The 13,903-nt window shown below is 39.4% G+C and overlaps 1 protein-coding gene across 8 annotated transcripts in view; it reads left to right on the forward strand.

Moving 5' to 3' along the window:
* Positions 1 to 13,903, forward strand: part of ROBO1 (roundabout guidance receptor 1) — a 997,335-nt gene that overhangs the window by 644,863 nt on the left and 338,569 nt on the right. For all 8 annotated transcript variants that reach the window (XM_036444218.2, XM_045584064.1, XM_045584063.1 and 5 more), the window contains one exon: positions 12,978 to 13,304. In XM_036444218.2, the coding sequence (XP_036300111.1) occupies positions 12,978 to 13,304 (327 nt within the window). The remainder of the gene's footprint in view (positions 1 to 12,977; positions 13,305 to 13,903) is intronic.

Here is a 13,903-nt window from a genome sequence, read left to right on the forward strand (position 1 = left end):
GAGATTTCCCAACACGGAGCAGTGACCCCTGCAAGCACCTCTGTCTAGTAGAAAACTGCCTCTGAGTTCCTGCCCCAATGGCCGACAATTCAGTTCCTCCCCATAAGTGTCTGGGTCCCACAATGCCTCCTGGTACTGGAGCTCATAGTCAGTGGGACTTTGTAAGTTAGTGACCCAGCCCCTTAAAGGAAAACCCGAGTTTCCAGAAATCTCCATGTCATTTGGCCTCAATCCTCACTGGTTTTTACAGCCTGAATTTATGGAGACTTCTCTTCCCAGCTCTGGATCTTGGGCTGGGGGTCTGGTATTAGGGACCCCTTGTTTCTCACAGGTGCCTTCTGCAGAGACGATCTTCTCCCGATTACAAAAATATCATATATGGATATTGGACCAGCCCGTTCCTCACCTCCACCCTTCCTACCAGTCTCAATGTGCTTTCTTCTTCTCTATTGTAGGACTTCCACTCAGCCAGATTTCAGGCAGTTGTGAATGATGGTTGTTCTGTATTTAGTTGTAATTTTGATGTTGTGGGAGGTGGCAGGTACAGGCATTTACCTACACTGCTATCTCTAATCTTTCCTTCATTTTCTTTTTCCAGTATTTGTTCATTCATTCAACAAATGTTTATTGAGTACCTGCTGAGTTCTAGGTGATGTTATAAGCATTGGAGATGAAGAAATATTTCAGTGGTCTAAATTAAATGTGACTAAACACTAGTATTTCAATATTATAAATGCTTTCTAAACAAAATTGACAATATGGCCCCTTCCTTTCAAATTTAATTAAACCACTATCAAAATAGTGATTCAAAGTTTTATATTTTCCTTTTAAATTTGCATTAGAATAACAGAATGTAAAATGGATATAGGCATCATATTAACACAGTTTTAAAAAAATCACAGGAAAAAAATAATACTATATCTCTATTTCAAAAGAAAAAGGAAAAGTACAAACTTACCTGTCCCCAGCCGACACTTCTTCCCCCCCAAAAAAAAGAAAAAAGAAAAAGAGAGAGAGCAACAGTTCTGAACTCAAGGTGTAAAAAAAAGGAAAAATGCTTTGGAAATAGGATAACTTTTTTAATCTTTGTATCAAAAGTTGTATATTATTTTATGGTGGATTTTCTGCTTTTGGTTCTAATACATATAATTTTGTTTGACTGATGAATTATGTACTTACCCCTTTAAAAAATAAAGATTGCTGAATAGATTTTAAGTTAATATTTGGAATTCTTTTTAAGTCTCCATATATTGTATGTCACAGGATTAGAATATGTCTCTCAGCATCCTTTGTCAAGGTGCTTCTTAGGATCTGGGATAACTAAATTAGAGATACAATGAGAGAGAAATGGGGAAGATACAAGGAAGGTAAAGATGACAGTTGACTAATGTGTAAGCGAGTTTCTTTAGAAATTCTCATTCATGACATAAGTACAGACTGAGTTTAAAAAAATAATGAAGTTGACAACATTCTTTTAAGGATTTCTCCCTAATCCTTTAAAAGGCTGTTTTAGGTATTTTGTTTTCCAAAAGTGTAAATGTCCTTAGACCGCTATCCTTCAAATTGTTGTTCCATACTCCAACTTGCAGACACCTACATTCATAGTTTTTTTATAAATATGTCTCAGAAATATTCATGACTACCTAACTAAAAAAGTAAAGTTGAAGCTTTATTTTAGTGTTTTAATCGATTTTTAGACTAATGATTCAGTTAATTATATCTGTGATGTAGAGATTCTGTGAACATCCAATGCAACTCTTTAGAGAAAGAATTGACTTAAATACTTATTTTAAATAAAAAGTAAGATTAATTTTAGAATCATGATTTCCCTTTAGAAATTTAAATTCAGGACAGAGGAAATTTGTTAAGCAAGGTTTGTTTTATACAGTTATAGGAATATTTTTGAGTTCCATTTCAATAAGGAAGTTCTCTATATTAAGGTTCTAGTTGGCTCAAATGTATAACTATTTCCTATTCCATATTATATATAAAGAAATGAAGTGTGGATTAACATTGTTTGCAATGCCATGTAATTTGTCCTAATATGTTGAAAATCCATTGTTGGGAGGAACTATATTTTTATTGCAATAACAAAATTCATAGGACCACCCAAATACTGTTTTTCAGAGTACAAAATGCTATCCAAAATTCTTTGTTTTTGAAAAAATGGTAATAAAACCTGAGATAAGCTATTATATTATTATACCTGAACATTTTTGTCTATTCAGATAAGCATTAGTAAATACAGTGTTACTTGTGAATTTTTATAACCTTTATGTATTTACAGAATTGACTTGGTGTGTCATTTGGCACAACTTACAAATTTCATCTATCTGGCCACCCTAAGATTTCTTATTTATATTGAAAAGGAAGAAAAAGATAATACTTTCCTATTCTCAGTAATATTTAAAAAGCATTCATGTGTCTTTTAAATTTTGAAAGTCACATTTATTCAGTGGATTTATATGGGATCTTTCCACAAGGAACAGATGCTTTCTTTAGCTGGCTTTAGCAAGAATCAATCGCTAATGATTCTTAGTACCAATAAGTTGGTTGGGTATAGTGCTCTAGTTTTATTTTTCATGTATTATGAAAGATGTTTTACAGTGTAAATAAAATTTTTTGAGTTAAATTCTCAACTAAAATGGGAGTCTACCTTAATTTGCAACTTTTCTTACATAGTTAGGGGAAAAGTAATTGATTCTTCATCTAAAATAACAAAAGGATAATATGCTAATTAGACGACATCCTTCTGGACGAAGCCAGGGTTGGTGGGAAGCTGCCTGGGTCCCGGGTGCCTGCTGGTGGACCGAGGGAAGTTTGGGTCCTGGGTGCTGGAGGGAAGCTGGTGACAGCAGTTGGGGGAAGGAAGGCCTAGTGTTACATGAATTTTTGTGCACAAAGTGGGGTTGTCCCTCAGCCCAGTCTGCACCCTCTCCAATTTGGGACCCCTCAAGGGATGTCTGACTGCCCGTTTCTGGTGGGATTGGGCCTAAGTGGGCAGTCGGACATCCCTCTCACAAACCAGGACTACTGGCTCCCAACTGCTTGCATGCCTGCCTTCCTGATTGTCCCTAAACGCTTTTGCCTGCCAGCCTGATCATCCCCTAACCACTCCCCTGCTAGCCCGATTGATGTCTAACTGCTCCCTGCCAGCCTGTTTGTCCCTAACTGTCCTCCCCTTCAGGCCTGGTCACCCTTAATTGCCCTTCCCTGCAGGCCTAGACTCCCCCATCTGTCCTTCCCTGCAGGCCTGGGTCCCGCCCAACTGCCCTCCCCTGCAGGCGTGGTTGCCCTCAACTTCCCTCCTTTGTTGGTCTGGTCACCCCTAACTGCCCTCCCCTGTAGGCTTGATCACCCCCAACTGCCCTCCCTTGCAGGCTTGGTCCCTCCCAACAGCCCTCCCCTGCTGGCCATCTTGTGTCCACATGGGGGCAGGATCTTTGACCACATGGGGGCAGTTATGCATATAACTCTTTTATTAGATAGGATAGAGGTTAGTGGGGGCCACCTGGTTTGCCCTGAAGGATGTCCCGGATCAGGGTTCGTGTTCCCTTGGGGTGTGGGATGGCCTGAGTGGTGGTTTGCAGGCAGGCCATGCCCCCTGGTGATCCAAGCAGAGGCACTGGTATCTGGGGTTTATGTATCTTCTACAATTGAAACTTTGTAGCCTGGAGTGGAACCAAGCCTCCTGCTTTTTCTGTGGCTGCAGCCATTTCTGTTGGAATTTGTTTACCTTCTACAATTGAAACTTTGTAGCCGTGAGTGGACATTTAGGCCGGCAAGGGCAGGCGGAAAGCTTGGCTTCCTCCATTGCCTGGAAAACCCAAGCCTCCCTCCTGCTCTCTGTGGCTGTAGCCAATTTGGTTGGGTTTATTTGCATACTCGATCTGATTGGCTGGTGGATGTGGCTGGTGGGCGTGGCTTGTGGGTATAGTGGATGTATGGTCAATTCGCATATTATTCTTTTACTAGATAGTATATTATCCTTGTTAATATTTCTTTTTGAGGTGAATTGTAGGCTATGAAGGTCAGGTGTTTTATTTTATATCAGAGGCCCAGTGCATGAAATTTGTGCATGGAGGTGTGGATTCCTCAGCCCAGTCTTCACCCTCTCCAATCTGGGACCCCTCTAGGGATGTCCGACTGCCTCTAGAAATCTGGGACCGCTAGCTCCTAACCGCTCACCTGCCTGTCTGCCTGTCTGATCTCTTCTAACCCTTCTGCCTGCCTGCCTGAATGCCCCTAACTACTCTCCTGTGGGCCTGATCACCCCTAACTGCCTCTGCCTTGCCCCAAACCTAGGACCCAGGATTCCCTCCTCTGGCCAGTCGCAAGCACCTGGTACCTGGGCTTCCCTCCCTCTGGCTGGCTGCAGGCACCCAAGATCCAGGCCTGCTTTGCCTGGGTCATCCACAGCTGTAGATGCATAGGACTGCAGGGCGGGTGGCTTGACTCTCTCCCGAGCTGCAGGTGCAGGCACAGCCCTGGCATCTGGGACTGTGAGGTGGGTGGCTTGCCCCTCTCCTGGGCCCCAGCCTCAACCACTGGCACCCGGGACCACAGGGTGGGTGACTTGTCCCTCTCCTGGGCCATAACCCCACCTACTGGCACCTGGGACTGTAGGGAATGCGGCTTGTCCCTCTCCGGGTCTGCAGCCTAGCTGGTCCCCATTCCTTTCTTGCAAGCTCATTTGTGCCTGGCTGGTCCTCATTCCTCTCTCCCTAGTGTTGAGTGTCTGATTCCTTATGGCATGATGGCATGATGGTATGATGGCGTGAGGGTGTGTAACCATTTGCATATTAGCTCTTTATTATATAGGATTTCTTTGTGTAGCCAATGCTTTTATACAATATAGAAGCAAGCTATGGAGAGCCAAGTGAGAGATATATTTTAAGATAGGTAGATCTTTTTGTTTGGCAGTTTATAGACAGTAAAAATTTTCATATGTCAATGTTAATTCAAATTCACTAAAGGGAAATAGAAGCATGAACTCATCTAACCAACTTCAACCCTTCTGTCCCTTTTGTTCCCATTTAGATTGAAATCCTGCCTGATTGGATAGAATCAGGCAGTTCCACCAGTTAATGCCCTGGTAGCTTTTGCAATATTTGGGTCTTGGGACAGAAGTGTCTTCGACTTAAAGTTGATATTAAAAATTGTGGAGGAGGGCAAACAATATTGTATCTAAAATGTTACTTATGTTACTATCAGTCAGTCCTTCTCATATCTCTGGGAATACAACCATATTATAACAAATTAGAAGCCCAGTGCATGAAGTTTGTGCACAGGGTGGGGAGGTTCCTCAGCCTGGCCTGCATCCTCTTGCAATCTGGGACCCCTCGGGGGATGTCCAACTGAGAGTTTAGGCTCAATCCTTCAGACAGTTGGACACCTCTCTTGCAATCCGGGACTGCTAGCTCCTAACCACTTGTCTGCCTGTTGATCACTCCTAACCACTTGGCCTGCCTGCCTGATAGCCCCTAACTGCCTCTACCTTGGCCCCTGCCACCACAGTTTCACTGGAAGGATGTCCAGAATGAAATCTGGAATGTTGTTCAGCTGTCCTGTCTAATTAGTATATAATACTTTTATTATTATAGATTCTATAGGCATATTACAAAGGGAATTCATTCGTAGGAGTCTGTTCACTCTATTTTGTTAATAATTTTAGGTAATAACAGATACTGCCCATGGGACTCGGTTAATTATTAACATCATTCTAAATTTTGCCTCAAACCCTCCCTCATCCTGTCTTTAGGTAGAATTATAATAAAAGGAAAATAGCCCGAAGCATCACCATGTTGCTATTTTAATGCATTCTGTTTCTTTTGTATTTCTTTTTTCCATGTAGTTTTTGGTGAAACCACCTAGTTTTTGTGTAGACTAAGGTCTGTTTCATACTTACTCCTGTGGGAAGTGTGAGCATTGGGAAGTGTGTAACTCAGTAGAGGACATGTAAGTCTACTCTCTGCACAATGAGTAATTACAAGGCGCTGTCTTCTTATTTTTAACTAATAATTCTTTGTAGGATGAAATTCTGACAGGAAAATTATAGAATTGTCCCCCATAATTGGATTTATGTTAATAATTGGAGGCTGTCTACTCTTTAAAATGTAAATGGGGTTTATATAAGAAGGTTTAAGAGGCAGTACTCTTAAGAATATAGGTATTCTTTTACAAATATAGGTATGTTGTCAAGGCAAATATATTTACTCCTACCCCCTACGTTGGTCAAATGTCACCAAATTGCCTATTAATATTTATTGCACATCTGTCAGCTACTCACTGAACCTGTTTTCTCTTGTGCTTCTATCAATTTTATAACTTTTTTTTTTTTGCTACAAGCTGTATTGTATATGATATAAATGTACATTTTGATCATTTTAATGTTACCCACCAAAGAATATGAAAAAGAAATTTGTATAAAACAAGACTTTGTTAATAAAATAAATATTGTTTCACTCAATCTACTATGAAGAAACAGATTTGAAAGCATAAATAAACAAAACCCTGAGGTAAATGTTACTGCCATGCTGGAAAAAAAAGAATAAAATCATATATATTAAAAAAGAATAAAATTATATGTGTATGTGTTTTACATACCTCAGCAGAATGTTAACATGATCAGAATTGTACATGGTTACTTGCTTGCATTCCTGTAAATGTGATGTCTTAAAGGGGGGACAGTTTATAGTCCAACTAGGAGTTTGGTTTCCTCATCATAAATCTCATGTGACTTTGATATATTTCTTTGAAATACTTAGCACTTATGTGTATATCTTTTTCCAGCTGTGGTTGTGTAAATATTTAGTTATTTCAGTCACTGGTATTTATATTTTATCTTCCAAATGGGCAGTTGTTGAAGGGATCCTGCCATGTACTTTTCCCTGATGCTGGCCTTGCCCGAAGTCAATCCTGTTATATTCCCAAGGTCCTAACAGGATTCTTGCCAAGGGCAGCTGACATTATCATCCTAGTTTTTGCTAAAACCTCATGCCATCAGGCCCTTTCTCTTTTTATCCTCCTTTAGGATTCCTATGCAGAGTGCAGTTGAGACCTAGAAGTTGGTTTTGCCAAGTTCAGTATAAACCTTATATATTGTTACATTGAAAAGTATCCAGATTAGCATTCTCAGAATGGGATTGTCAGGTAGCTTGTAGGAACTCAGAATTGATGACTGAAGGGAGAATATGTTTTATGAATAATGAGCCAATAATATCATAGGGAGGTTTGTAACAGTGCAGGTGGTCACCTCTTCTAGGGTTTAAATCATTTAAGCATTTTTCATCTACTCTCTTCTGAGATTCATATATGCTCTTCCCTATTGGGTCCTGCTATAACTCCTCAAAGCCTTCTGAAAAAGTTAGTCCTGGTTATTGATAGAAATTTGGTAATTTTTCCATTAGAAAAGTTTAAAAAATTTGGGTACCAGTGATATTAAATTTTGGTTACGCAAACAGTGTATGTTGACATTCTCTGAATGTTAAAAACTGATAATATAAAAACACTAGGGAACCAGTGCATGAATTCATGCACCTTGAAAGGCACTGTGGGTGAGGTTGCAGTGGGCATAGGGGCAGGTCTCGGCCTACCCTCTGCACCCCCTCCTACTGTGGCCCCCAGTCCCCTGTCTGCCAGCACCCCCGCTCTCACCACCACTCCCACATGCAGAGTGATTGGGACTGGAGCCAGCAATGGATGTGAGAGGGGCCTGTGTTGTCAGCAGGTGTGAGCAGTGGTTGCTGTCCTGATCACCCCTCAGGAGCAGGGGAAGGTGGAGAAGCCCTCAAGGGCTATCAGGGCTGGCACCAGGAGTGGGTGGGGCCAGCACCAGCAATAGGTGCAAGTGCTGGGTGGGATGGCGATGTGTGGGAGTAAAGAATTTTTAGTAACCACCAGAGCCTCACCCTGATAACGTCTCACCACAGCCTACACTCACCATGGTGGTCAGTGCATGTCCTAGAAACTGGTTGCTTGCTTGTTTCACTCTTTGGTCTATTTGGATCTTAGGTTTTTATATAGTATATAGATTTACTAAAAAATGCAATATTGTATTTAGAAAAGATGATACAGTATAGGGAAAATTTATATCATTTATTTATCACGAAGGTCTTTATTGAGTTAATTGACCATGAAATCAATTGATTTGCAGTTAGATATTCTGTGCAAGCATGGGAAAAGAACAGCAGTTGCCATCAGGAATGCTTCCTGTTGTTTTTATTACTGTATTTAAAAAATAAGTAATCAGACTTAATACTACCATTGTTTGGAACAAGAATGGACAAGGCGTGGCTCTTGCTGTATTCTAACATATGAATCCCAGCAGCACTTACGGAATAGCGAGAGAAGACAGGGTCTGAATTTCACGAGGATTGAATCCAGCACAGCCGCCTTCCAGCTGTACGGTGGCCGAGAGTCTCAGTTCCCCCGCATGGACACCAGATACAACACCTGCCCCATAAAGATGTCACAGTGCTAAAGGAGATGATGGATAATCAATATTAGTTTTCTCATTTCATTTTTATCTGCTTAGACTTGATAATAAATAAAAATTATTATGGATTCCATAGCGATGATGACTGTCATTTATAATTTTTATTATTGAGGTTGACTAGCCACTCATAAATATCACTCAGGAATTGGAAAGTTTTTTTCCCCTGAAGGTTAAACTTTATGAGAAATGTGAAATTTCTATTTCTGTTGTTATGATTTGTAAAGTTATTTTTTGCTAAACAATTCATTTTTTGCTAAACCTATTCATTCTCTTCAGATTATTGTGGTAACAAGGTATTTATAAATATAAAAAAGAGTTCAATGGCTAACCTAGTTTGAGAAAGGCTATATATTATACCTGTCTTTTGGCTAATCATAATGTATATTAGCTAGACTATATAGACCCTGCAACTCTTTTTTTTTGAACAATACCTATTAATAATTTGAGGAAAGAATATTTCAAAGGGTGTTTTGGGAAATTTAGCCTTTATTGGAATATAATTTAGCTTTTATTGTTGAAACTCTTCTACTAAGTGCCGCTTTACAAAAATCATAGTGAAAACGTGGGGCTGAATTAATTCCCAAAGTCCTTCTGGCTGTGGTCCAGCTCTGTGTGACTGTAGGGTAGGCCTTGAGACATGAGCTCCCCTGCACTTCCTGGAGTCCGGGTGATCTCTAGCTTCTATAATTGGCTGTTACTGCTCTATACAGTCTTCCTAGATGGTTTTATTCTCTCCCATGGTTTCAGTCTCTAGCTTGATTCTCATCTACAATTCCAGCTGAGGTCAAATTTGGATATTCATTCAGTTGGCAACTTGTCATCTCCATTTGAATATTCTAGAAGTACTTCAGATGCTTCATGTCTCTTACTGAATAAATCATCACTAGTTTTTCTTATCAAGCCCACTTTTCCATTCTCCACCCTCATTGGGACTACCCTTCACTCATTGCTCAGATCAGAAACTTGAAACCTCCCTGCCCCCTGCTTCTTCATCCTGTGCATTTTAATTTTCATTCTCCACACATTGCCAGTGAATAGATCCTGATGATATTCTGTCTAAATATCTCTAGATTCTTCCCGTTATTTTCCCTCTGTCTGTCAATATCCAATTCCAAGTTTTGGAATTTATTGCTTGAAGAGTGTAAAAGTGTCCTAACTAATCCCTTCCTAGCATATCCTGCTAAGGTATAAGTTTCATACTACCAAAAGCGAGCATTTTAAAATCAAACTTGAGCATGTGACCCCTTCCTTAAAATATTTAAATGTCCTCATTGTCTTCAGTTGGTTCCAGATCTTTGACTTGATGTACCAATCACATTATATTATTGCTTCTAGCTACTTCTTCAGGCACATGCTTTCTAATCTTGACTTGAACCTTACACTGAGGCCATACTAACCTACCTGCAGGTCTGAGTTAACAAGTGCACCATATTCTTTCGTTGCTGTGCCTTTGAATGATATTATCTCCTTTCTTTTCTTCCTGATTCTTTTTCTGAGGCTCAAGTTTCATATCTCAGGATGCCTTGCCTTCTCTGCTGTCTTGCTCAAGTAGTCTTAAGTGTCCTTTCTTTGTGTTTCCATAGCAACCTATGCACCCTTATTTCCTATCTGAAATGGACTTACAGAATTGAATGTAAAATTTGCTGCTCTTGCCAGTTTGGCCTGATAGAGCATTGGCCTTCGAAATAAAGGGTCTAGGGTTGGATTCCAGTCAAGGTCATGTACCTGGTTGCAGGCTTGATCTCTAGCTCCAGGTTGGGTTAGTGTGAGAGGCAATCAACTGATGTCTCTCTCTCACATGGATGTTTCTCGCTGTGTGTCTCCCCCTCCTCCCTTCTACTCTCTCTAAACACCTTTGGGAAAATATCCTCTGGTAAGGATGAAGAAACAAGCAAACAAAAACCCTAAAAATAAAATTTGTTTAAATTGAACATATCTTACCTCAACAGTTAATACTAATTAATATCCACCTTTCATAATTACAGTCAAAGCAGTAGCCAGTACTTTATATAACACGTTATTTTTTTGAAGTTTTATAACACTTCTAATTGAATAATTTAAAATCTAATTTGAATTTAATATACCTTTTTGAGAGAGTATGACTTTCTAAGTTGTACTTTTTTCTCAAGTTGCTGATTTATTTTATCCACTTTTAGAGCCTGGTTTTATTTAAAGAACTTATGCAGTATATCATGCATAAAGCTAAAGCTATTTGTCCATTTTTGCTTTTTAGACATCTTATATCATAAACAGGTAATATGCAAATTAACCCTCAAGCCCTCACAAGATGGTTGCCTACAATCAGGCCAGTTGGGGGGTTAGTGAGGGATGACCAAACGACTGATCAAGCAGACTACGTGGGGCGACTAGGCCAGCATAGGGGTGCATTTGGGGGCAACCAGGCTCGCAGGGGGAGGGTAGTAAGGGGTAACCAGTCTGGCAGCAGAGGCAGTGAGAGGTGATCAGGCTGGCAGGAGGGCAGTTAGGGTCGGCCAGGCAGGCAAGCAGGTGAGCGAATAGGAGCCAGTGGTTCAGGATTGTGAGTCAGACATCCCTGAGGGGTCCCTGTTGGGAGAGGGTACAGACTAGGCTGAGGGGTACTCCCCCTGTGCACACATATTCATTTTTTTCCTCTGGTGACATAAGCAAATGATAGAAATGTAAATTGCAGCAGTCAAAAATTAAAGATACAAATAAGCCCTATGTATGACTTATAGTCTAGTAAAGGTTAAATAGTATGTATTTTGGTTACAATTAAAAAAGTAAATTCTTTTAAGTCTCTTTATAAAAAGCTTTATTAAGCTTAAGAACATTCCATTCAAATAGGTCTTTTCCTGTCAGCACTTCATTCATTTTTTATTTATTCAACACACACCTATTGATTATCTGTAGTATGCTCAGCACTCTGCCAAGTGTATAAGAAGCAATTGAACAGAATCAGACCCACAGATCTTACAGAGTGAGATGCAAAAGACATAGTATTTAAAGCTGTAATTCTGATCACTCTTACCAAGGATAGCCATGCACTGTTACTTAGGTTTATAAAAGGAACCTTGAATTGTGGTAGAGATCAGGGAGACCAGGGATTTGAAAGGAAAGTGGATATAAACTAGGAAAAGATCATTTTAAGCTCAGAACCTGTGGCAGGCAGACTCTGTGACTGGCAGAAGCTCAAAATGTTTGTGGAGCTAGCAGAAGATTGGGGCGAAGAAAGCAGAGAAGGGGATGGGACAGGAAGAGTCTGGAGAGCTAGATAGGGAGTGAACAGTCTGGCTCTTGTAGGTCTTGTTAAGGACTTTATCTTAAGCACAGTGGGTTTATTTTAAGAGCCATTGAAATAGTGGAGGACCCAGATTGTATTTACATTTCAAAGCCTTCATGGCTACATTGAAGTAAAGCCATTTAAGAGCTTTCCTAAATCCTGGTGGGATTGATAGGAGCTTGATCCGGGATGGTAGCTGCCTGTAGAGATGGAGATGAGTAGATTGATTTGAGAAATTTGGGGGAGGATGAGGTGATTGGAAGGGAGTTATCAAGGAAGAATTTTTTCTTTATTTTCATTTTCCATTGAGATTGGAACATTAGATGATAATAGGTTTGGAGCACAACTAAATTTAAGTTGAGTTTTTAAATTTGAGAAATCTCTAAGAAATTAACTCATTAAATCTATCAATGGTAGCAATAAGGTAGGAGTAAGTATTAAAAATGTGAAACTCATTTCTTGCTTTAGAGATTATAATCTCATTGGGAAAATAAGGTATAGACACAAAATATTTAAATGGCACATATTATTAGGACTTCATTTAGTAATGCATGGGCTCTAGAATGTAGCTCTTCACCCAATATCCTTTAGCATTTAATATTATATTTAATTATTTAAACTCAATTATTTGACATTTCATCTTTGAAGTCTATTAAAATGTCAACATAGTTATTCTAGAGCAATGAACTTATTAATAAAAACAGAAAAAGTATATATACAAGTATTATTTATTTGTATTATATAGTTGTAATATTTAGAAAGATATAAAAATTTCTATAAAAAGTTTCGCCATATATTTGAATATAAATGCTCACTAGTATATAGCATGTTTTGTTTAAGTGCTGATTGATGTAAGTTAAAAAGGAAACTTTAAGAAGTCATGCCAACTTTTGTAATACTCAACAATTCTCTAACACCTTCCTCTGCAAAAGCAGGCATATAAATGGTACCAACAGGATGATGGCTTCTGAGAGGATTTGTGGACAAGAGATTTGAAGAGCAGGCAGTATTTGTGCTAACTAAGTGGAGGGACTAAAAGAGTCAGGAGTTGCATGGTGTCAAGGTGGACCCCAGAAGGATTAGTTAGTGAAGAGGGCAGGGCACATGGCTCAATAGAACTCAGTGCTTAAACAACAGTGCTAATGCCTAGTCTTCTGTAATAAGACCTTTATTGTTTTCAAGTGATAATATTAAGCTATTTTGTCATTTCTTCTGCAGGCTCCCGTCTTCGTCAGGAAGATTTTCCACCTCGCATTGTTGAACACCCTTCAGACCTAATTGTCTCAAAAGGAGAACCTGCAACTTTGAACTGTAAAGCTGAGGGTCGCCCCACACCGACTATTGAATGGTACAAAGGCGGGGAGAGAGTGGAGACGGACAAAGATGACCCTCGCTCACACCGCATGTTGTTGCCAAGTGGATCTTTATTTTTCTTACGAATTGTACATGGACGGAAAAGTAGGCCGGATGAAGGGATCTACATCTGTGTAGCGCGGAATTACCTCGGCGAGGCTGTGAGCCACAATGCATCGCTGGAGGTAGCCAGTAAGTAAAAGGGGCTTTCTGTGTTTCTTGGGGGGATGGCAGAGTGGGATCATTTTCAGTGATAAGGGCAATAACTGAAATCAAACCTGTGTACTGGCTTTGCTGCAGGAAAATCTCTAGATTTGCATATGAATACAATCCACTCTTTATCTGAATTTACTATCATGTTTCTCATTCTAGCTGTTATTCAAGCTTAATTTGGATTTATACATATTTGGTGAAATATTTTACTTTTAAAAAAATTTTATTTGGAGCTGTTTTCTGTTGACCATTTGCACTGAAGTTGATTCATCCCCCTCCATTGTTAATCTTAAATATATTGAATATAAGTATGTTGTTTTTTTAAGAATAGTGTGGGATAGTTTTCATTGAGAGAAATGCTTTTAACTGGTATTGTAAAGTATGATTTTAAGTAATTTCTAATTTTTAGAAATCAATTATACTTTTGGTAAGCTATATCCAGAGATGTATATGCCTCATATTTTTAAAAAAATATATTTTTATTGATTTTACACAGAGAGGAATTGAGAGTTAGAAATGTGGATGAGAGAGAAACATTGACCAGCTGCCTCTTGCACACTCCCCACTGGGGACTTGCC

Source organism: Pipistrellus kuhlii, unplaced genomic scaffold (assembly GCF_014108245.1).
Source record: "Pipistrellus kuhlii isolate mPipKuh1 unplaced genomic scaffold, mPipKuh1.p scaffold_m20_p_2, whole genome shotgun sequence".
NCBI classification, from domain to species: Eukaryota; Metazoa; Chordata; class Mammalia; order Chiroptera; family Vespertilionidae; genus Pipistrellus; species Pipistrellus kuhlii.